Source organism: Corythoichthys intestinalis, chromosome 9, assembly GCF_030265065.1.
Source record: "Corythoichthys intestinalis isolate RoL2023-P3 chromosome 9, ASM3026506v1, whole genome shotgun sequence".
In the NCBI taxonomy this organism is placed as follows: Eukaryota; Metazoa; Chordata; class Actinopteri; order Syngnathiformes; family Syngnathidae; genus Corythoichthys; species Corythoichthys intestinalis.
The window spans coordinates 17,400,001-17,424,676 of record NC_080403.1 but is presented as its reverse complement, the minus strand read 5'-3'; the positions used below and the strand labels follow the sequence as shown (position 1 = coordinate 17,424,676).

General features: G+C 39.2%; 2 protein-coding genes and 1 long non-coding RNA gene across 6 annotated transcripts in view; 2 read left to right on the top strand and 1 right to left on the bottom strand.

Annotated features, from left to right (window-relative positions):
* The first annotated feature begins 1,623 nt into the window (after positions 1-1,623).
* Positions 1,624-13,558, top strand: slc16a1a (solute carrier family 16 member 1a). The gene is made up of 5 exons (XM_057846701.1): positions 1,624-1,948; positions 8,184-8,448; positions 10,371-10,514; positions 10,715-11,488; positions 12,694-13,558. The coding sequence occupies exons 2-5, from the start codon at positions 8,232-8,234 to the stop codon at positions 12,915-12,917; spliced, it is 1,359 nt and encodes a 452-aa protein (XP_057702684.1). The 5' UTR covers positions 1,624-1,948; positions 8,184-8,231; the 3' UTR covers positions 12,918-13,558.
* Positions 8,006-16,295, bottom strand: LOC130922144 (uncharacterized). Its single transcript, XR_009064461.1, has 3 exons — positions 16,019-16,295; positions 12,735-12,806; positions 8,006-8,452 (listed from the first exon to the last, which is right to left on the bottom strand). It is a non-coding gene; the product is annotated as an uncharacterized LOC130922144 (long non-coding RNA).
* Positions 15,663-24,676, top strand: part of sycp1 (synaptonemal complex protein 1) — a 24,101-nt gene continuing 15,087 nt past the window's right edge. For 2 of the 4 annotated variants that reach the window (XM_057846700.1, XM_057846697.1), the window contains exons 1-21: positions 15,663-15,735; positions 16,081-16,148; positions 16,219-16,358; positions 16,599-16,686; positions 16,773-16,813; positions 16,903-17,067; positions 17,137-17,204; positions 17,280-17,353; positions 17,432-17,490; positions 17,562-17,628; positions 17,699-17,772; positions 17,835-17,943; positions 18,115-18,209; positions 18,345-18,529; positions 18,608-18,675; positions 18,758-18,819; positions 19,468-19,584; positions 19,665-19,760; positions 19,850-19,953; positions 22,498-22,615; positions 22,705-22,775. In XM_057846700.1, coding sequence (XP_057702683.1) covers positions 16,248-16,358; positions 16,599-16,686; positions 16,773-16,813; positions 16,903-17,067; positions 17,137-17,204; positions 17,280-17,353; positions 17,432-17,490; positions 17,562-17,628; positions 17,699-17,772; positions 17,835-17,943; positions 18,115-18,209; positions 18,345-18,529; positions 18,608-18,675; positions 18,758-18,819; positions 19,468-19,584; positions 19,665-19,760; positions 19,850-19,953; positions 22,498-22,615; positions 22,705-22,775 — 1,772 coding nt within the window. In that variant the 5' untranslated portion in view covers positions 15,663-15,735; positions 16,081-16,148; positions 16,219-16,247. Of the gene's footprint in view, positions 15,736-15,774; positions 16,149-16,218; positions 16,359-16,598; positions 16,687-16,772; positions 16,814-16,902; positions 17,068-17,136; positions 17,205-17,279; positions 17,354-17,431; positions 17,491-17,561; positions 17,629-17,698; positions 17,773-17,834; positions 17,944-18,114; positions 18,210-18,344; positions 18,530-18,607; positions 18,676-18,757; positions 18,820-19,467; positions 19,585-19,664; positions 19,761-19,849; positions 19,954-22,497; positions 22,616-22,704; positions 22,776-24,676 lie in introns of those variants that run through there. The other 2 variants (XM_057846699.1, XM_057846698.1) reach the window with 2 other exon arrangements.

Below are 24,676 nucleotides of genomic sequence, written 5' to 3'. Positions count from 1 at the left end.
TACGGTAGTACTTCTCAAATAGTGTGGCGCGCCCCCCCAGCAGGGCGCAGAGCGATGCCAGGGGTGGCGTATGTGACCTAGGGGAACATACTTTTTTTTTTTGCCGTACTAGAATAAAGTGTACTTGCACATGCAATCAGTGGGTGGCAGTCGCGCTCTCATTTTTAGAGTGTGCACAGTATTTTTTAACTAAGCAAGAGCACACAACAAAGCAATATGGAGAGCTGTGCGCCTGCGCCGTTTTCCGGCCGGGCTCACACAGAGACCCACTGTTTTCTCCGGTTCTCAAAAGCCCACCCGAGAAGTGCGATTTTCGGCTTGGGATCGTCACTACGTCACCTTCGGTTCTCCCCTGGCCGCCGAGAATGCACTGTTTTCGGGCTGTTTGGCTTTTGGCTTTGAGTTTTAACACAGTGGGAGACGAAGAAAGACCACTCTGTTTACTGTGTCTAAAAATGATTATAGCAGACAGCGGGAAGCCAAATCTATTAAGACGTCACTTTAAGACATTAGACCCCAATATCTTTGATAAGCTGCTTGATTGTTTTTTTCAACGAAAACGTGTCGAATAGTCCCACTTTCTTGTTAGTGTTACATCAGTAAACAAGTGAGCACTGTTAGTATGCTAGGTGCAAAATAACCCCACACCATTGCAAACATTGCAAAGGAGGTGATACTGCAAGCAGCAAAAATAAAAACTGTCCCTCTATCCAATGGCGCTGTCGTTTTTCTTGTATTCAGTTTTGTTCTATCAGTCAAATTTTGGGGCAAATTGATGCGTTTTAAGTATTTTCTGTTACAAACAAAACAATGTTAATAAAGTTATACTTTATTATAAGTTAATCTATATTACTTTTTTTTCTTTAATAGAAAAAAAGGACACAATGTTAGGCAGAGGTGTACTTATAATAGTAATTCTATAGACAAATGATATTATTTACAGTGGCGGCAGAGAGTTTGGGGGGGGGGGGGGGCACGAAACATTTACGTCTTCCTTAGGGGAGCGTAACACAAAACAATTGAGAAGCACTGCATTACAGAGTCTTTGCATGGCTAAAGGCAATTAGGCTAATAAAATGCGCAGATTCGGGATTTGTTACAGGTACTGGACCGATCACGGCCCCACGCTATAACATGTCATTCTTGCCTCTAAGGCATTGAATCCGGATATGGAGGCCCAGCTTGTTTTATATAATCTCAGTTCCTTTGGCATTTCAATACTCAAATGGCTTGTTGCGTGAATATGTGTAATATGTCAGCCACAAACAATCACTTCAATAGTTGACTAATAACTCATTACTTTTTGCAAACAAAGGCAAGACATGCAAAATCTTCGAACACCACACACTAGAAAGTTTGAAAAGAAATGCCAAGCCAGTGCTCACCCGCAAAGTGTTAAATATGACGTTGATCAACAGTATCTGTTGTTAGATGGTCACGGTTTCTTATATTCAGGGCCGAATAAATCGGCCGATAGAGGAAGTCGGTGTGGCAGAAAGCATCTTATCTCTCAGAGTGCAGACATGATTGGATATCCTCTTAGGTCACACATGCCTCAGGCCCCGGTTGTGAATGTGCGTGGCCTCTCCACATGACAGAGGGGTGGGGAAAGCGTTGTAAGGCCATAGCATTAAGCCTCCCTGAACTAATAAGAGGTGACCCACCAAACCCCCCTCGCACCACACTGTCCGGGTTTCATCTGGGCACTGAACTCCCAACTTTGACCTTATCTAGGAAGCGAAAAAACGGATGACGATTGAGGCAGGGTTGCCACCGGCGAGTTTTCTGCTGTCAGACTGGATGGAAATCGACAGATCACTTTTGGGGCGTCTGTGAAACATATGAAGCGTCTTTCTTTCGCAACTTTTTTAAAGCGTCTTCTCCATGATCTGCTGTGACGTGTCCCGCTGAGCTTATCTGGCCCATTTGAGAGCGCCTGCCAGCCGAGGTAAAGCGTCGCACTATGAACACTGGCCAGGCTCTGCTTTTAAAATTCCTGATTGTAAACGTAGTGTATGTAGTCTACTCATGGTACCAAATGCAAGTATTAGGAAATCTAATTTCCCTGTGCAAATATTTAACACTCATCTATTTTCAATGAGACAAAACCACCCTATTAGCAGTCACTAGTCACTAGAGGCAGCTCGGCTGCGGAGAGAATGAATGAAATTTCTGGAAGCGTTGTAAACTGCATGTTCAGCTAATCATTTTTCAGCCGTTTCTACGGGAATTCTTAGCAACTTTGTGGTTGTAGGACACTGATCGTATAGGACAAACTCAGAGGGCTGAGAGCTGTTCCAGTGCTATTGACAGCGATAGATGTCTAATCCATTTAAGCAGTTCAAAGCTCAGTGTTTTTCAACCTTTTTGAGCCATGACACTTCTTTCATTAAAAAAAATCCAAAGGCACACCACTAACAAAAAACGTAAAAACGAATTTCTGTAGACTATATTAACAATATAAAGAAACACATTTTATAATCATATTTTCACTCACTCTGTGTGACACCTGGGTTTCTTCATATTTTCACTCACTCTGTGTGACACTTGGGTTTCTGTATTGAAAAAGTTATCACTGCATCCCCATTGAAAATTAATCACGCTGTTTTCAGTTTTTTACATTCTAGCGTGAATCCCAATGAAAGATAGCTTTTGCCTATTGCCTTACACCACAGACTCTCGGAGAGGAAATGGTCTTTGCTTCCTTTAGACCGCCATTCAATGAATTCTGTCCAGTTCTGAGTTAGCATATTTCTTTTTTAAAAACCTTTACCATCGCTGTAACAGTTATAGTTTTGCTAGCTAGCTGCTACCCAGGGCTCTAGATTAACATTTTTTACTTGGATCACAGTGGCCCCCAACTTAAAATTTTAGGGGCGCAGGCAGAAGATTCAGGGGCGCACACAGTAAATCAACATGCAAAGTTTTCCTCTAATTTTCACAGTTTTGACCAATAAATACTTTCAAAATAAATGCATAAAACTAAAACTTATGAATCGATATCTTATTCTCTAATAGTTTTGACATCAACCAGTATACTGCTTAGAAATTAGGTAACATGGGAATTTTGTTCTACAGTATTTCCCTTGCTGTCACCTGGCACTACAACCAGTCAGCAACGGATTTATTGATTGACAAATCAACTGCAAGGACACAGGCCAACCCGGAAATTGACATCCACACGCCACACTTTGTCAACATGAAGAAGCGTATCATTTTAGCAGTGTGCGACCCGCACATACTTTAAGATGACTCCCAGCATGATATCCAGGAAAGCAGCAGTACGGGTAGTTGTTGGCACTCAGAAAAGACCAGAAATTTTTAAATGCCCTTCAAATTCATTGCTTATCAGAGAGGAGTGCATGTCGCTGTTGCTTGCCGCTCAGTCGCATCGCGCCCCGTGTGTTGGCTTTCAGCTCAACGGCGATGAATTTCACATTTTGCCATTGCTCATCGCCTCTCGTGTGTCGAGCCCCTGAGTCGGACTTATTCCCCCCGTTAGCCTCCTTTGAAATACTGCCGGCAGGATTGTTGGAAAGAAAGTAGTCACTTATTGCCATTGTTCACAAGTGCTGTCAAGTTTTCCCGCTACCCCAATTATAACCCGCTCCACGCATCGCCACCTCCACCTTCTTTTTCTTCTGTTGTGTAGTTCTTTGAGAAACCAGCTTATTACATTACCACCAACTACTGGATTTAACCGTGAATTACTTTGTCAGCAAAAAAAAAAAAAAAAAAAAACTGGTCTGTTACTAGTCGCGCAAGTGCGAGTAGATTAAAACAATCCTAGTACTGGCTCTAATTTTAGTCGCAGTCTGGAGCCCTGATACTGCTACTAGCCCCAATGCCCCTCTTACGCATCACTAAACAAAGTAGGGTAATTAGCTACCTATTGACACCTACTGATATGTAAGAGTATTGCAGGATTCCCGACCACTGGACAGCACAGACACCAGATTCATTTTCCCAAAAACATTTTTACATCAATTAGGTGAAAGTGGGTAATTTTCCACAGCACACCAGACACTACGCCACAGCACAGTGGTGTGCCGCGGCACAGTGGTTGAAAAACACTTGATTAGACCAAAGGATTTTCATTTAAGGCCAAATGGCTAGATGTGGCCCGCCACATCACTTTATGCGAAACGCGAGTTACTTTTTAAATTTTTATTTTTAAAAATATACGTTAAAAAAAATATATATATATATAATATACGAAATATACATAAAAAAGAAATTGAGATTACTGTTTACCTTTTAATCAAAAATCCAAATATAGAAATAAATAAAATCATGAAACATACTGTTTTTCTGTTTTTCATTATAATTTTTTTTTTTTTTTTTTAAACTGATGATACTTTTTGCTATCAACTCTTTCATAGACACCCAATCATGTGGCTCTTTTTATCCTGCTGCTGTAAATTTAATTTTGTTTGTCACAAGTAAACGTCCAATCCATTTGAAGTGGGAAGGATGGCAATGAATGAACATTTAATCATTCGCTGCCAGCAATGATGTGTCTTAATGATTAATCGACTATCAAAATACTGTACTGTATGTGTGGCCCACGACAATGATGAGTTTGACATCCCTTGATTAGACGTCGTACCTCTGTCAATAACAGGGAATAGTTTAAAGTTGGTTTAATCCAACAGCTCACACAGTATCTCGTCATTAACGTTCAATTAAGTTGTTTAGTCGTTTAGGCAAGTCGTGTATACATTTGGCAGTGATGCACATTCCCACTGAGCCTCTACTGAGCCTCCCACCAGCTGCCGCGTGCTGGTTTTTGTGTTTTGAAGAGAAACAAAAGCCATTAACTATTCTTTTTAAACCTTTAAAAGTTTCAGTAAACTTATCATTCTTGCCCGTCTCAGTCCATTTATTTACTGTAATTTTCACCAATTTGATTTAGGGCTTGGCAATCAATCCTTTTATACAAAATGTGGCTTTTTCATTATCTCACTGCTAGAGTCGCTTTATTCACCTTGTCCATGTTTACAGTGTCGTCCATTTATCATCCTAAGCCGCTGAAATTTTCATACTTTAAACGCCAGCACAGAACCCCGAAAATAACTTAATGCAGGAGTAAGCTTTTGTGCTTTGTCTATGAAATCCATCCACCCAAAAATGAATGGCTCAAGGAGGAAGTGATAACTATGTGCAGCAGGTGACATCTAAGGTGTGTATGAATGTTGTAAATTGCAACACATGGCAGTTTCTCCTCCATTGCTTCACTAGTTCAATGAAGAAGGCACATTTACAGCTACATAGCAGCAGCCAAAATCCCAGCTCAATAACAAAAGTTCTTTAGCACATTAAATATTTACTCGTCACTGCTCAGAACCGGCCAATCCGGGTATTTCTCGACCAAATGAAGTGCAAAGCAGCTAAAGAAAGATGCAGCACTTCACAGAGCTGGGGGCCACGGAGCAATGTGAACTCCTTGCATCCCTGCGCTGATCAATGTGCCCTCCAAGTGGTCTCCCCATTGTAAACAACACAGTAAGTTGTTTGACTCTGCACATGGACTCTTATTCATCACGAATTAAGTGAGACTGCGGGAAATCGTCGGGTGGGAGCACACACCGAGCTGAGCCAGTGCCTAAATAACATTCTCAATCTTGCACCCTATTGTTCAGTTGGGAAAATGTTTTGGATGTGCTCGACTCCAAAGCACTTAGAAGAGTACTTTGCTCACGGTGACTTGCTTGCTTTACCTCCACAAAGTTTTTTCATTGTCATTTTGGATGGTGGTGGAATACAGGAATTCTTTTTCTTTTTGAAAAGGTAACTTGTTTTTTAAAAAGCCTTTGTTTTAACTTAATTACCATCATTGTTGAACTGGGGGAGGGTACTGTGGCAGTGAGTGATTACTGGCTGAAATCAAAGTTCAAATGGATTGGATGTCTATTGCTGCCAATGCCACTGAAACACAACATCTGAGAATTTACTCATCATATCATTATCAGGATTTCCCCTAGGATTTTTTTTAAGCTCTGGTGGTGGTGAGCTGCATCAGAGTCAGACATGTTATGCAGCGGCGAAATTGTTTCATGTCATGACGAATAAGAATTTTTTCACAACAATATTTTTTACGAGAAGAACCATAACAAAGATCTATTTCTAAAGTTTGCATCCTGTCTGCACTTGATTTTCCTGGATTTTTAAAAATGAGGGCTCTTTAATAAGGGAAATCAGCAATAGGTGGTCCGTTCATAGTCAATGTGAGGCATGCAGCCAGATGCTGCTCCAGCAGCCTGTTCCTCGGATCTGTCTTCAGCTACGCAACAATTTGAAAATAAAAAAAATTAAATCTAGGTAATGAAGACACACAAGCATCTCTAACTTACATTGTACATTTCTGTACATTGCATAATTGACCAAATGTGTTACACTGGTCATTGCAGAAAAATCTCTCACAGTTCACTGTTGAGATAGACACTATCAACGCAATGGCCAACAGTTAGCTCAAGCAAGGGTACAGCACTCCCTATTCATCAGTCTGTGATGCCATCTTTGACATCATGCTTGCGTGGTCCATATTCTGAAACACATTTAATGGATTATGCATTAGGATTTAAATCAAATAAGTCAAATTTGCATTAGTCAATTTAACTTAAGTGTCTTTGTGGAGTTACTTTTATTATTGTTTTAAAGCTTTTCCCTAGTGCAAACTGATATATAAAAAAATAATAATAATTATAATGATTTGTTTCAATGAGATGAAAAATTCTTATTTCAATGCAAATTTACCATCTGTTTTGTCATTTTTGGATGACGATTATGCCAAGTTATAAACAATGAACATTTTGGCACATCGTAACTTAAGGTAAATAGAAACAATACAATTATGATTTTTACAAATAATAGTTGCACGATTCTTAATACGCACCTTGATTTGTGTGTAAGGCCAGTCCATGTTAGGTCCCAGCCAGACTCCCTGTGTTTGCTTTTTTTTTCTCAGTTGAAACTTCTCCTTCCCTGGTCTGTGCGCCTTCCTGATCGGTGTCTCCAGCTTTCTCCCCTCCACCACTCGGCGTCTTAATTCTTGCCTCATTCAGTTTTTTAAAACGTTATCTCAACTACTGCCATCTAGACTAGGAGACGTTGTTGACATAGTCGATGGAAATACGTCGACGAGCACAACTATATATATGCACGCGTGGAAAGTTTAGAATGGCGGACACTCGGGATGCAAGCGGGGAAAGCGACACAAAGCATAGTTATTTTAATTAAACAAAGGAGGGTGTGTGTTTGTCGTGTGCAGTCTCTGCAATGCCTTACTTACATACCACGGTAATACGTAGGCCAGAATGAAAATCTGAAGCGCCATCACCCAGGTGTAATTTTGTAAGACGACAGAAGACTACAAGAAGGCAGATCATAAGTCCATATAATGACATTTTTTAGTGAAGATGCCTTTATGTGCGTCGTACGACGGAACATTAGGGGAATAAGTAGGGGAAATCCTGATACTGTAATTGACCAGAATCTGTCCAGCTTTATCCGGACACCATGAATCATACGGTCATCAAACCTGCCAAAAAGGTGCAACTTGGGTAGAGGATTTTTTTAGTTTATTTAAGCAACTTTTGAAAAAATGGCTCCAAAATCTAAAAAATATTAGCTCTATCAGAAAAACAATCATTTTTGTCATCACCTCCAGGTGTCACCATCATCATTGGATCCAATCGGTTCCTGGGCATTTGTCATGGAAAAAGTCATTAATTCAATAATATTTACTTGGTAAAAAAACGAATCAATCGATCACACTGTTTAAATTTTAATGCTGCTAAGGATCAGGGTTTTCCCCAGTGTTTCATAAGCCTGGCGGGCCAAGCTTTTCCTAATTAACTCATTTCTTTTTCGGTTTTCTGGGGGGACCTGGAATTTAGTTAATTAATTTTAATCTGCGAAAAGCGCTAAATAAATCAAGTTTAGGTACTGACTTATATTAACTATATTTTTAAAATGATAACTTCTTATATTAATATTTCTTGAATTAGAAATACTATCACATACAAAGGTAGTTTATTTGGTATGACACCAATGTTTTGACTGTACTATTCAACATGACCAAAAAAATTACTGCGCTGTCCAATAAGAAATGAAGGTTTCGAGTCAGTGAATGAGAAATACTAATAAATGGATGTTTTTTTTTTTGTTATTGTTGTTTCCAGAGACGATATTCTAATATAGAAACAGAAACCAACACTTACTAATCAAACATGGCACCGGCCGTTGGAGGTCCAGTCGGCTACACCCCACCGGAGGGCGGTTGGGGATGGATGGTGGTGATCGGGGCCTTCATCTCAATTGGTTTCTCTTATGCGTTTCCCAAGTCCATCACTGTCTTCTTCAAGGAAATTGAAGTCATCTTCAATGTTAGCAGCAGCCAGGTTTCCTGGATCTCCTCTATTATGTTGGCAGTCACATACGGCGGAGGTAACTGCATGCACAAACATAGCATTTCACCATTAGAATATTTAAAACATCATTTGACTCTACATTGTCCTTAATATTTACAAAAATATGAGTGAATTCAATGAATGTTTGGATAGATCTGTGCGTGTCCAGCTTTTGTTCCTTTAGATGTGAGGGCACTTAAAGAATAATTTTTAAAAATGAAGAAAAATGAGGGCGGGGGGAGATGTGAAGCCACTTTCATGAAATCAATGAAAACATGCAGGCAGGTGATGATAGGGCTTTTAATTATGCTGTTGTGATACAAAGTACATGCGTAGAAACTGGGGTTATGGTATGACTCCTTTTCGCAATCTCTGAAAAGTTTCAGGAACATACAGCTATTTTCTTAGCATGGATAGCTAAACATACAGTATTACACCACAAAGTATTTGAAGTTTTGATGCGAACATCACAGTAGGGAAATGAAAAAAAAACATGTATGTTGAACTGTGAACCATAACATCATAGATTATATAAGAGTGAGTTCTATTATTCAAGTCAACAATAGCTAATTTCATGTAAAACTCCCTCCCCTATTCCTCATTACATCAGCAAGCAGGATGTTCAACATGAGTGAATCAAAGCTGCTTATCGTACAGCGCCACATTCCATGAGAAGCCCGCTGACATTGCCAATTAATGCAAACGCTCCGATGTAAATATACAAAGCTGACGGCAAGTGGCACATCGGGAATTGAAACTTGAAGTCTCTTTGCTGGTACTGCGGCGGCGACTAAGCATTCACGGCACGTCGGCGGGACGAGTTCATTAAGTGACTGTTGCGCACCCCTGTACTCCCTCCATTTTTGATCCATTACCTTCATAATATTCTGCCCCGGCTCCTCTCCAACCTTTTTATCCTGGGCAGCTCTCCCTGTGGGGCGGCCAGGAAAGAACTCATTGATAGCGCGTAGACGGCCAGCATTACAATTTAAAGACCCTTTGTCTTGTGAGGCATTGGCAAATGAGTTTGGACAACCTCTAAACAAAAACTGTCAGTTTCCATTTAGATGGACTGGGCAGTGTGGGGATTTGGCAAGAAGGCCATCTTCCTCATGGGCCCTCATACATACTCAGGCTAGTTAGAATTGTACAGACAGTCCATTCTTGACCCACGGGTGAAAGGTTCCCCACCACTTGTTTACAGATCCTCACATGGTTGTACAAGGTTTCCCCCAGTGCTTTACAAGCTACATTTTTCAGATGTTCTTATTAAAATATTTCTCTCAGAAGAGAAAGGCACCTGATCAAGATGACGCTAGTACAGTATGATTAACCTTTTGGTGACTTATGGCACCACCACATGTATAATTATTGTTTTTCAACCGTCTTCCATAAATAAAATATTTTTTAATAAATTTGATATGATAAAATACATCATAGTTATACTGTATTTGATAACTTCTGTATTTATTACATAAATATATTCATTTTAAAAATTAAAAAAATTTTATATTAAAATTATCCATTTACATTTATTTCTGCCCCAACTCCTGAAAAAAAAAAAAAACTCAAACATTGCACTGATATTGCAGTGCCCACAAACTCACAAAATAAAACACCCACGCCTGAACTTCCAATCATCTTTCAAACGTGTTTACAGTCAATTTAAGGAAATTCCATAAACAAATTACATCTGTCAATTTTTCATGCATCCCCCAGCCAAATAAATGATTATTTCATTACAGTTCTCACGGTGTTTCTGACAGATGCTTTTATTAATGGAATGAAAACACATCTACTGCAGTGCACCACTGACAAAAATGATGCACAAGTTGTCTGGAGTTTGCCGAGCCTCAGATGTAGTGCTGTGGCTCTCTTGTGGGCAAATGAAGAATTACGTTCTCATCCACACAAACCCAATAAGTCATTGCGTGTGTGTGGTTGTTTATCTATTCTCAGGTCCCATCAGCAGCATTTTGGTGAATAAATATGGAAGTCGACCTGTCATGATGCTGGGAGGGTGTCTTTCCGGACTGGGCCTTGTTGCTGCCTCTTTCTGCAACTCTGTCCAAGCTCTGTATTTTTGCATTGGTGTAGTGGGAGGTACTGTACTTTTTTTTTCTTGCTCGCAAACATGCACACTTCTGCTATCTAGTGTTCTAAAACAGTTTGCTCCAGAGGATACACAGTAGCTACAGTGTCTCAAAATATAAACGTGCTTTCATTGCATGTTTGCGATTTGGCAGTCTCACACCAACATTGCATCGAATGAGTTTATAGTAATATGTGTGACTGTGTTTTAGGACTGGGATTGTCCTTCAACCTAAACCCCGCCCTCACGATGATCGGAAAATACTTCTACAAGAGGCGACCCATTGCCAATGGCATAGCCATGGCTGGCAGTCCAGTCTTTCTGTCCACGCTGGCGCCACTCAACACATGGTTTTACGACCAATTCGGCTGGAGAGGAAGCTTCCTCATCCTGGGAGGCCTGCTGCTCAACTGCTGCGTCGCCGGTTCCCTCATGCGGCCAATCGGACCGAAGCCAAAACCGGTGGAGAAGACTGTGGGGAAGAGAAACTGTTCGCAGATCATGAACAGCTTCCTCGACCTGTCTTTGTTCAAACACCGTGGCTTTTTGCTTTACATTTCAGGAAATATTATCATGTTTTTTGGCCTTTTTGCACCACTAGTGTTCCTGAGTAATTTTGCAAAGAGCAAAGACATCCCCAAAGAGAAAGCAGCTTTCCTACTATCCGTTCTGGCCTTTGTCGACATGGTCGCCCGGCCCGCTATGGGTATGGTGGCCAACACTAAATGGGTCCGGCCCAGGATTCAATACTTCTTTGCTGCTTCTGTACTCTACAACGGCGTGTGTCACGTTTTTGCACCTATGTCAGTTGACTACAAAGGATTTGTGATTTACTCCATGTTCTTTGGTTTTGCTTTCGGCTGGCTGAGCTCCGTTTTGTTTGAAACCCTGATGGACCTGGTTGGAGCCCAAAGATTCTCCAGTGCTGTTGGCTTGGTCACCATTATTGAATGTGGCCCCGTGTTGCTGGGGCCACCTTTGCTAGGTGAGTTATTAGATCGGTCAATCGTTGAAATTTGTGAATTAAATTAAACGTCAAGTCATTTACATTTATTCATGGAACATTAACAAGAATACATATTAACGTTACCATTACATTAGTACAGGTTTGTAATGTGGCTTCAACAGAGCAGAACAGAACTCAATTTTTCAGGTTATTGCATAAAAACATGAACTCATTGCACTCAGGAACTCAATTAGACATATCCAACACAAAATTAAATCGAGCCCAGAACTGAACATCAACATCTTTTCCTATACAAATTTACTGTCTGAAACACAGTGATGACAGACACAGGGTCTGCACTTTCCAAATATGCAGAGTTGGGTTTTTTTTTGTTTTGTTTGTTTATTGATTTTTAATTGTACAATTTACACAACTGGGGGCTATTGAAAAACACACCCCAACTCAAGTTTTTGAATGAAAGCTAAACTAACAGTTAGCAGGCAACTGGCTAGTTATGAGTTTAGATTTTGAAATTGACCTTTAAAAAGTAATTAATTCCTACTTCAAAGTGATGACAACATGAAGTAGTAAAATATTAGCCTGGTACACCAGACTCACCGCTGTTCCAGCTATTGAGCCTGGCCACCATTCAGCGGATAAAATGTCCAGGGCGGAGCAAGCCACAGCAAGCAGACAGCGGAGTGGACCAATCGGACGTGACGTTAGTAAAGCGACGAGGGACTTGCGCACGGAAGTAAACATACGAGAAGAGCGGAGTTTATTCAACATGGCTAGCGCGAGACAGACTGTTGTCAATGACTTTTTGGGTAATTTAAAACTGATTTTACCGTGGATTGGAACATATTCTTGGCTCTCCTGTCCACTATCTGTGTTGTTGTGGAGACGACTTCCGACGCAGAAGAGTGACGTTGCTCGTTAAGAACACGTCACGCAAATAAACAAATCTGATTGGATAGTTGATTTAGTTCTTGCTCGAGAGGCCGTTAATGGGCTGTGTCCCAGACTATTTCTCACAGTGTTTGAAAAATACAGGGAGAGCAGGTTGGCCGTGCCAGGCAAGTGCAATATCAGTTTCAATACTTTACTGTCGTTGTTAAACCCTGCCATCTGGTGGTTAAGAAGCAGTATGAAAATCAACCCATAAGACAACCAAACCAGTTCTCCTCTACTGTGCTGTTGACTGCTGAAGTAAAATTCCCACCTGTTTGTTTTTCTCTTCGCAGGGAAGTTCAAGGACATCTACCATGACTACAAGTACACGTACCAAGGCTGTGGGATCCTCTTGATCGTCTCCAGTTTCTTTCTCTTCATGGGCATGGGCCTCAACTACCGGTTGCTGAGGAAAGAGAAGAAAGAGGAGGAGCGCATTGCCAGAGTAGGAGATCATAAACCCTACAGGGACAGTGCGGCCAAGGTCGTAGAGGCCAGGAACACAGATACTGTTTAAGCGTTTTGGTCTCCTTACTAGTCAATTTGTTTAATATCGTTGACAATAAGCCTGAAAATATCCTGCCTCAATAAGGATAAATCTCAGGTTGACATCCAATGTGATGACCTCAAGAAATACACATTTATATTGTACCGTCACATGCACTTAAATAGAAAATATTTATGATATATAATCATTTTGAAATAGGGACTGTTTTGTGTTTGGTTGGAATAACCACTGTAATTCACTTTGTACATCCAATCAGTAACAACTGTTACTTCCCTGCCTTATAATACAAAGTATGTTTTTTCTTTCTCTGATAAATAAATGTAGTCATGGTGAGAGTTCAGCAGAGGGCTTTAATTCCTTAAGGACAGTATGTACTGCACATTCTCTGTAAAAGGGCATAATTATCATACATGCATCATTTTGTTCAGCTAACAAATGTTAGTATATTAACCCAACTATTTTTGTCTTTCTGGGACATGTTTTGCAATGAGGACATGGAGACCTCTTGCACCTTCTTGTACAGGAAAATGCCCTATTCGCTGAATTACTTCACACAAGTTATACATTATGTATTCACAATTACAGAGCAACTTTGGAACTTCCCAATTGTATATTCTTGCCTCACTCAAATAAACAGAAAAACACTCCAATGTTTGTTTAGTGGATGAATACAAATTATTTTGCCTCATTATTACTGACTGGTTGACGTCAAAGAAATGTTGCAATTCCCCTGCAAATGATAATGTTTATTAATACTCAAAAAGCAAGAAACTAATAAAAAATAATTTCATTCAATTGTACATACAGTAGGTTTGAATGTGGATGGTTGTTTGTTAATATGTGCTCTGCATCCTGCCAATGGATGGATGCATGGATGTATAGACCCTACTCACATGACGTCACAACTATGCCCCGGCGCCATATTGTCCGTCAACTCGTCACTGTTGATGCATTACCGCTACGTTAATTCCTCCGATTATGGCGTGTTATTCTGCTCGTTAACATTAATAATCAAAATGGTGAAGGCGTGTGTGGCGGTTGGTTGCAATAACAGAAAAGATAGACGGAGAGACTTGAAGTTCTACCGGATTCCAAGAGACCCAGAGAGGAGAGCGAGATGGACTGCTGCAATTCGACGAGAAAACTGGTCTCCAAACGATTACCACAGATTATGTAGTAGTCATTTTATATCTGGTAAGATGCATTTAATATATATTATGTTTTGGGCTGACAACCACAATTAAGATCATTGCTAGGCTAATCGCCGACAACATACACTCAGACGTTGTGAATGAACTACCTGAAAATATATAATTATAAGGGGATAATAAGACAGTTGTCATACAATTAATTTACAATTTCACTATTGAGGTCAAAAGCCAAAAAATACATTCTACTTGGGACAATCTGGAGTAGTGCTATCGCACTTCATATTTATTACATATTATATATGTATGTAGTGAGAGTGCTATCAGTAAACCATATAAACATTAAAAGCCTTAGCTCCATTGACAAATGACATGAAATATATTAGACTTGACAGTGGATGTTAGCAAGAACAAAAGATTTTGAATTGAAAATTTCGTAACTACCTTCCCAAGCACAAGATAGATTCGTGCCGAATTTTCGTGGACGAGGACCTGTTTCACCCCACCAGCAACGAAGTATTTATAAGCCTCCAAGCTCTTAAAGTTTTTCTAACTTTCGTGAGAAAAGGCTGATTTTGTATGGACAAGATAGTTGTAAATATCCGGGTAGCAGATGTCAGGCAGAGACGGCGAAGACAACGGGTCAAAAAACATCGATGTAGGCATCAAATATGGATCTGGCGAATGGATAAACTGAAGCTTTTCCACATAACGCCTTTTATGCAACGCATCCAATGAGTTTACAGCGTCAGATAGCAGATGTCAGATAACACCGGGGTTCCATGAATTGCTCTATAAATTGCACGACTAATTGAAACCATTGAGAATAGGGCTAAAAAATGACGGACAATATGGCGGCCGGTGTTGTGCCGAAAAATAGCCGCCCCGCGTGAAATGTCCGACCCTGACGGGAAAGCTTATTTACAACGCTTTATTGAGGTGAAAACATCAAATGTTTTCATGGACGCATTACAGTAATGGATTTACGACTGTAAAATCAGTTTTAAATAAATAAATTAAACAAAATACTAGTACTGTATTTTAGTAACAAATCGTGGACTGGGCCACATAAACATCTTTGAACAGAAATGTATTAGTCTACAGGTTTTCACGACCATATCCCAATGACAATCCGACTGGTATGACATTTATTAGTTCAAGCAGAGTAAAATAATAAATATTCACGGCACAAGAAAATCGTTTCCATGTCCATCGATTGGTAAGAAAAAGCTGTTTGTACAAGTGACGTATGGGCGCTCAATAATAAAATAAACAAATAAATAAAATAAAATAAACGCTCAAATAATGCGTTATAAACAAGCGTTCCCGTCAGGGGGGACATTTGACGCGGGGCGAATATTTTTCGGCACAACACCGGATACAGCGACACGTCATTTTGTGACGTAGGTGAGTAGGGTCTATTTCACTTTTCTTTTTTTCATTAAATATTTGTGAATTAAAATGTAAAAATATGAATAATACAATTTTGTAAAATTATTACTGGTGTAAGTTAAATTACTTTTAAGTTTATTAAAAGAAAATATTTTTTTCTTCAACGAGTGTACTTATGTAAAAGTGTTTCTTGGGGGGGGGGGTACATAACATGACGGACATTTTGAAAAATTAATTACAGTATGTGTGTTGTGGCTCGACAGCGGCAAACATTTACAACATTTTTGGTAAGAAACAAGTTTCAAAAACTGACATTGGTGGCATTAATTCAACGTTTTTGACAATTATTTGTAAGTCAGAAGTAAGAGATAGATGCTAAAGTGACCATTATGTTAATTACATAAAATAAAAATGTGTTCCTAACAAGTGTACTTGTGAACGTTTGGGTAATTTGGCGGACATTTTGAAAAAAATAAAAATAAACATTTTAGGTAACAAATGAGTTTTAAAATGCCTCTTAGTGGTGTTCACTCGATTTGTGAGTAGGAAACAAGTAGTGGGTAACGTTACCTGCAAGCTAAACTGTCTCTTTTTGTTTAATATTCCACGAACTATAATATCATTGCCGTTAGCCGTCCTCAACCTCGTCTTGAAGAAGGCCTCGGCGTAGCGATAACTTTCGCTTTCGTCATATCCGAAGGTGAGAACTCACATTTCCGCCAATTAAAAAAATATACGTTTCAAATTTTTCTTGTCTGTATGTATATTAGCCAACTTAATAGTTAGCGTTTAAATCAAGATGGAGAAAGAAGGACGCTTCAACTTCAAACTCCTGGTGCCTCCCAGGGTGAATAGCAGCCAAGTGTTTGCCGATAAACCTCAAGAAAATGTTGACAACGGATCTGAGCTGGTAAGTAGCAATGGTCGGAAGTTTTTACATAATTACGTACAAGGTTTTGGAGTAACTAATGCGTCGTTTACTAGGTCAGCATACAGCTACAGTAGGTTGCGTGTTATTTTTTCAAACGTCTGCTGTTAATAATCTGATGAATTATGGAACGAACAACTGGATCTGTTAACCCACGAAAACCTGACATTTGAAAATGTGTAGACGTTTTGTATGCATAATTAAACTACCGCTTTCTTTTAGGGCCCCAGTAAATATTTTTTTAAAGACCAAAATATGCCTTCTATCTTCACCAAAAGTGTTGTAAATCTTACTAAATCAACCACACAAGGTAAAGTCAACAAAGAAATGCATATTTAAGAAAAGAATGCACTGCACTAAATTTACAAATGTTAATGTTATTTTCTATCTTGAAAGATGGCCTCAAGATGACAGTATCATCAACAGAGAAAGAGGAGGTAACATAAATAGTAAACAGCCTCTCAACTTTAGTCGATGCATAGGTAATTCATATGGATTACTTCCCTTCATTGTCAACGTTCCACAGAGAGACTGTACTCCTGGTCAGCTTTGTTCTAAAATGTTTGACGAGGTGGAGAAAATCAAATGCTGGAAAGTCAAAGTGGCCTGTGATGCTGCGCAAAGCGAGAGGAAACTTCAGGAGAACAAAAAAACAATCGAAACTCAACGCAACGCCATTCAGGATTTGCAGGTGTGTGCCTTTCCGTAGCCACGTACCGTGAATTACTGCGATTTTAAAGAATGTCTGAATTATCAACAGTTTCAAAATGAAAGTCTCAGCGTCAAGCTTGAAGAGCAGTTGAGTGAAAATGAAGATTTAAGGAACAAGTATGTTTATTTTATTTTTTTGTGCACTACAGTTTCTTTAAATTTTGGGGGGGTCTAATCAATGTTTTGATTTAGACACAATGCAACCCGCAACTTGTGTAATTTGCTGAAAGAAACATTTGACCGGGCGGCAGACAAAATGCAATTATGTGAGTGTCTTCAGCTTTTACACTCATCTCGTAGTCTCAGTGTTGTACTGGAAATTGACATGTTTTACTGTTTTATAGTTGAATCTGAGCGAGAGGAGACACACCACCTTCTAATGGAAAATGGTGTCAATGTTCAGGTAAAATTTATTTCTATATTTGTATGAAAAATGGAAATAAATAGTCATTAACAAATAATTCATGCTCCCAGAAAATGATTGTAGCATTTGAAGAGCTACGTGGTCAAGCTGAGGATGATCAGAAAGCAATGGAAACTGGTTTGTTCTCAAACATTTTCTTTTAATCACAGTTTTACTTCATGTCACTTTTGTCTTTTTTTATACACAGTTAAAGAGGGTTTGCAAAAATTCGAAGAGCTCAAGGAAAAATATCAGCAAGAATACACCTTAAAAGAGAATGAGGTCAGTTTGTAAGGGACAAATGTATCTGCGTTTTTAACACAATCTTCTTCATGATTCAACAGGTAGCGACACTTCAAGCTAAAGTTGTGGATAAAGAAGGTGAACTGGAGAAAGTTCAGCGTGACCTCCATGATACCCAAAATCAATGCACACTGCTGCAGGAGGCCACAAGTAAGAACAGCAAGTTAAATGAGTGCCCTATAAAGGCTTGTGATTTTTTTAGGGAAAATTGGCTTTAATGGTTGTGTTTCTGCTGTGCCTCCCCACCATTAACATGTGAAATGACAGAATTAGGGTCTGGTTTACTGCCTTCTTTTATTTCTATATTTGATACTTTTCCAGCTAAACAACACGAGGACCTGAACTGCTTAAAAATGGAGCAAGAGTCTCTGCTGGAAAAACTCCACTCAGCAGAGCAGTGCTATAAACAAAGCGAAGTGAGTTCTATAACCAATCATTCTGTGTCTGCTTGATCTGCATATCTGCTCAACATCATAACTCTCAAGTGCCCTTCAAATGGGGCAAAGCTGTGGGTTGTCTGCTTCGGCTAAAACATGCTTCTTCCCTCAAAGACGAGCTTGGAAGCTGTGATTGCTGAGCTGAAACAAAGCAGAGAAGAGCACGTGCTGATCCTCAGCAGCAAAGATTTAAGTTTGCAGGAGGTTCACCGAGTTAAAAATGAACAAGCCGAGAAGCTCGAGCAAGTTCAGATAATCCTTGTGGAGCTTAAGAATTCATTAGCCTTTGAGGAGCAAAGGTATACAATCTTTGGAATTCTCAAAATGTCTGCATGGTGATTCGTTATCTCATTTCGGTCCTGAAATTAATGTTTAAGGTATAAGAAGTGCGAGGAAAAACTAACAGAGAAAAACCAAGAACTTGAAAGGACACACAAACTTCTAGGTGAGTCTTAATTACGGACATATAGTCCATTCAATAAGAAAAATTTAACTTTTTTTTTTTTTTTTTTTTTTTACACTCACAGGAGAAATTGAAGAGCAATGTGCAGGAAAGGAGAAGCAAATAACACTCCTTCAGAGTGATTTGGTAAAATTCACTTATTTTAATTTACTATTCAATTTTTTCAGTCTGAAAAAGGGTTGGACAACCTTTAACATTCGAAGAGCCATTTTGACACAGTTTCAACAGAAATTACAACACTGAGAGCTTCACTCATATATTGACTTATTTATTTATTATTAATTTATTCATTTTAGGCAGTTGCATTCATTAGGATACTCGAGCACACCTGAATGTATATACATATATATATATATTCTGTGGTGCTAGTTAGCCTCATTTTAGTAAGCAGTAAGTAGTAAGTGAGTAATAAGTTCTCACTTTTTATAGTTTTTAATCAGAACAATTTGAATGGTACAATGACTTGTGGGCTTTCTGCCATTCACATGCGCAAAGACTTGTGGGTACACCTTACAAGTGGAAACTGAATTGGTGAATTCATTACCTGTGTGTTTTGTTAACTAAAACACAAAACAGTGAGCCTGACTTCATCTGCCAACTAAAGGGAAATTAAATTTCTATGTAAATCTAGCAAGCGCCAGAATAAATTTTAATCATGTACCGGTATTCAATTATTTAATATAAAACTGGAGTGCATCAGAGGCTTCAAAAAGCCACATGTGGCTCCGGAGATGCGGATTGCTGTCTAAAACAATGTGTTTTTTGTGTTGTCAGAAAAAAAACACAAACTCAACAGACCTTTTAAAGGGACAAGTTGATGTACTTGAGGTCACAGTGAAAGATCTCCAAGTGAAGCTTTCAGCAAAAACCATACAAGCCCAGCAAGCCATGGTGATACACGTCAGCCATTTCAGACTGTTTATATATTTTAGTACCCTACAAACACCAAGCAACTTTTTTTAATGGACTAGGGTCAAGCAGAGACTACACGCGCAGATAACGAAAAGCTCAAGGGAGCTGCTGAAAAGGCAGAAGAGGTTTTCAGGGAGAAGCAACGCATTACTGAGGTTTTTACATCACCTGTCGAAATTTTAAAGAAGAGAGCCATTGTAACAATTGACAACTCAGCTGTCTGCATTTTATTGTTGTTTCACAGAGCAAAGTACTTGAGCTGGAAGAAAAGTTGTTCAATGAAATGAAGAAAACAGAAGAGTACAGCTCTGAAATAGTAAAACTTAATACAGAACTTGCACAGAATCAGTAAGTTGCCCCACCTTTTTCATATAAATTATTTTGATTTAGAACAAAAAATCTTCAGTTTTTTTATTTTATTTTTTTATTTATTTATTTTTTTATTTTAGACGTAGTTTCTAACTTAATGTCTGCCAACGCTAGACGTAACACCTGAGCATATTTTGTCCGAATTTGCATGCCTTTGATGTTGCCTTTATATTTCAAAGACAAAATTGTTCACAAAGACATGGTTGGGTCCCTTTTTTCAGGACACCATAACCTTTATGTCCAAACTGTTTTGGACAGTTTTCTTCACTGACCAATTATAATTAACATTTTTGGACCCAAAAAAAAAATCCCCATATCTATTGTCAAAATCTGTAATATTGATGTCCCATTGAGAACCAAACATGCTCGACGAACCATTTTGAAGCTTGATAATCTGGGGTGCACATAAGTGGTCCGCATGCGTACTGGACGTAGACAAACGCGCTGGCCCTCAATGGCTTCCATACGCTTTTGCGTACCGATGGCTGACCACTGTATTTGGGGCGGACACGAGAAAATCACTTCTCAAAATGTCAAAGAGGCAGGCCCCACTGAGTAATTATTTCCGTGTTCCCCCACCCCGTCAAAAGACAGACAGACGACAGAGACGTCACTGGAGCTACCGGAAAAAAGGACTTTTGCTGAAAAGTGGCTGCAGGAGGTACCATGGCGAGAAGCAAATGATGCGCGCACGGAAATGTGGTGCAACATTTGCCATGAGAATCCCAATGTCGTTAATAAGAGCAGCGCATTTTATGTAGAGTCAAAGAATTTTAGCCATCCAAACTTCGAAAAGCACAAAAAAAACAGAGCATGTGACAGTTAAGCAAACTGTCGATGTCAGACATGACCCCACTCGCCCTATGGACAAGTAGTGGAAAAAAGTTATTGAAGAACAGCGCCATGCACTGACAAACATGTTTTTGCTTCCATTTCACAAGCTAAACATGCACATTCAATGAGCTCTTATGAGGAGGACATCCCACTTTTGCAAAGGCTTGGAGTTAATGTGGGAGCCGCATATGAATGCCCTTTATTTTGAATTAGTGATTTTATGTTTATTTCTTTACATTTCACTTCAAAGTAATGGCAATTTTTTTTGTGCCAGTTGATGTTAATCAAGCGTTAATTGTTTATGTAAGTAATTAAAGGCAATTGGCTCTAAGTAAAGCTTGTCATAATTTTATCGCATCAGGTGGGTCGGCTCTCAAGCTCAATGAGGACCAAGTCACATCTCCAGGTCCTCCTCTGAGAACCTGGGCAACAAAAATATGTGCACCCCTGTTGATAATATTTATTCAGCTTGTTAGGATAAACATTCAAAAGAAAAAATAAGACTAAATAGTATTATATTTTACATTTTAACACAAACAGCAGTATGGTAATAGACGTTTTGGCCTTTACACATACTATGGTCAAAACGGGTGTATATACAGTAGACCAACAGTGCAAAATAGTGAAGAAGAACAAAATAAGTATATAAATACATATATCATCTAACACAAAAAGGGTTTGAAGGATATATCTTTGTGAGGTTAGGTATTGCACCCATCACCTTATCAAAAGAATATACATACAATCAAGCTTCTTATAACACACACATCTATTAACAAATTGAAAAGATTGATGGTGAGGGAAAAAATCTAATATAACATTGAAAAAAAGTATTTTCAAAAATACTGACAATGAACTAGTTAAGTTCAATTTTTCCAGGCATGCCACTCAGTTTCCCCTTGAACAATACACTGGCCTATGTCACAAACTTCTTCACACAGCCCACTCTTCCGCCATTTGCAGACTGCTGTCAGCCCTTCACTCTTCTTGCTCGTCGACTCATCCGAAGAAAACAACGACAAATCTGGCGCTTTGTCTTCTTCGAGTTGATGAAATTAATGCATTAGCTTGCACTTAATTTAGTTTTCTATTCATTCAGTCCGTTTCAAAGTCGCTCGCTTAATCCAACTGGCCGTTGCTCGCTACCTCGTCTCCCTCTCCTTAGGCGGCGCCTCGCTCGGCAATTCATTAAAAATGTTCACATTACGTCCGTCCTTCGTGACCTCACAATGGCTCCTGGGATATGTAGTCTTTCATGGGCTTTCGGTTTTGAAAAAGGACAAGAAATGATTGAAATATGGATATAAACACATGGTCCATGCAGTGTTTTAATGCTTATTTATGAGAAAACTAAAACTATAACATTCACATGGCATTATCTGAAAGTATAAACGGGCGTGCACCTCAACTTCAGCACTTTCAAATGAGACCAACCAGTGGCACGTGGGTGACGTAATTATAGCGTGACGAGGCCTAAAAGATGATATGTGTAGACGTGTCGCCGCCAATACGTCTGGTGTTAAAGGGTTAAATGAGTACTCTATAAAGTTTTATTTTATTTTATTATTTTTTTTATTTTTTATTTTTTTTTCACTAAAACGTCACTAGCCCTGTACAAAAAAAAAACTCCTATGTTATAGCACACGGGTTGTATTGCTAATAACCAGTGTTGTACATTCTGCTTCGCAGAGTCAAGTATGAAGAGTTGCTGTCTAAATGTAATGAGGTTGAATGTGAAAAACAGTCATTTGAGCAGCAGTTTGAGAGCAAGTCATCTAAAATAGAAACCATTAAAGAAAAAATGAAGGTCTGCAAGTTGCCTCATGTTGGGCTGTTAAATGTTAACTTGCAAATTGTGTCCATCGATCAGTACAGCACAATTGATTTGACTGGCAGGTGAGTGAGGAGAAGATTGTGACCCTCTCAAAGGAAATTCAGGCTTTGACGGAGGAAAACCAGTGTTTAAGGTGAGTCTGTAGTTAATAGAATAATTACATGCAAGGGGTTAAAGGTGGCCAGACCCCTCCCAGGGTATCCACGGGTTGTTAAAAAGTCTTAAATCCGTTAATTTGAATTTAAGGCCTTAAAATGTCTAAAAATGTCATAAAAGGTCTTAAATACAATTTCGAAAGGTCTTAAAACTCTATTAATGTTGTTCTTATTTAGAACAGTCTCGCTTTAAAATGTTTCGATTTTTGAAGACGCTATAACAAACCTGTGCTGCCCGGTCAGAATTTATCGAACACAAACAGGTTTTACTGTGCACGCACAGTTGCTTGTTGACAGCGTAGTCATAGCAAAGAAAACTTAACAGAACCGATTTACAGTAGTTACATACATTGGAAGTGCAAATTTAATGATTTGTGGCTTTAGAACATACAGTTCAGCGCATGGTTGAAGCCAATGGAGGGAAACCCATATGAAGCTGACTGCACTCTGCAAGAACATTTTAAAACTTGGAACATTGTGCACATGGTAGTCATAAAATTCCAGCAGCAAACTTCATTTGCGGTTCACATGTTGTTTCACAAAGGAAAAGGTTCTTGTCTTTTTGGTTAAGCTAAGCATTTCGTATCACAATGTGAAAGAGCTGGGAATAAATGCATATACCGTGTATATATTAGTGGTGCAACGGTTCAGTTAGCCCACGGTTCGGTTTGAACCTCGTTTTTGGGATCACAGTTTCGGTTTGTGTTTTGCTTTTTTTTTTTTTAAACTGCCTTTATTTTGCTTTTGAGAAAATGAAATAAACACTTAAAATGTAAACATTTTTGACTGTTGAAATGCCTCTTAGCTCTTTGGCTAGCGTAGTGACTGACTACTGAAATGCAGACACAGTAGTAAAATAGTTACTTGGCAAAGTAACTGGTTTTACCTTTCATGTTTTTTTTTTGTTTGTTTTTTTTTTTTCATTTTTTTCAACATAAACCCCCCCCCCAAAAAACATAGTAAACTTTGCTGTTTGGAGGTCATTTATTTTGTGAATCAACCGTTAAAGTTGATATAATTGCTCCCGTTTTTGCATTAGTTCCCTTCTGTCTACTTTCGACCGTTAAAGTTGATATTATTGCTCCCGTTTTTGCATTAGTTCCCTTCTGTCTACTTTCGACATGTGAAAATTTTAAAACTTTAATCCTTTAAAGACAGACTCAAGTCAAGATTTTGCCGATCTAGGAGTATTTTAGATAAAAAGTTACTTAGGTTCGCTTGGAGGGTTCACTACAGCAGAGCCTTTCTGAGAAGTTTACTGCTCTAAAATGGAGGCTGTTTACTAACGCTACCGAGTCTGTCACTTCGCATGTAGTTGTATATACATGAGATATCTAGGCGTAGATTGTAGGCTGTCGGCTACAGTCAGGAAATATTAGAGCCACCTAGCCTAGCATCGCGTTTGCTACAGCGTCACAACAAACACTCTTCCCTCTCCTCGTCTCTGACTTTTCTCGCGTCATTCAACCAAGGTATTAACGCAAATTGTCTCGTTGCCGAAACGGTGACAAAATCCGAACGGAGGGGGAAAAAAACGTAATGCACGAAAAACGTACAGATTTTGAACATAACGTACGGCGTACATGTTTAAAAATCAGTGCTCACTTGTACAAATTACGCCGAGACCGTACAACTTGACAGGTATGAATTATAGTGGACCGTCACAGTTAGTTAGTAGCAGTCTGTTGCACGGGACGTCCAACTATCAGTGGTCAGGGCAAAACTATGTGCTTTAGCGAAATCATCTTCGATGGCTTTGCTTGCCATTTCATAAATGTCGGGGATTACGTTGTTGGAGAAATATGTCCGCGAGGGAGCAATGTAATGCGGGTCAAGCGTTGCAAATAAATTAACGAAGCCTGCCGTGTGTTTTCACTGG

Coding starts and splice junctions, on each gene's coding strand:
- slc16a1a (XM_057846701.1), top strand. CDS start 8,232: ATGGCACCGGCCGTTGGAGGTCCAGTCGGCTACACCCCACCGGAGGGC. Junction 8,449..10,370: donor GGCAGTCACATACGGCGGAG/GTAACTGCATGC, acceptor ATCTATTCTCAG/GTCCCATCAGCAGCATTTTG. Junction 10,515..10,714: donor TTGCATTGGTGTAGTGGGAG/GTACTGTACTTT, acceptor ACTGTGTTTTAG/GACTGGGATTGTCCTTCAAC.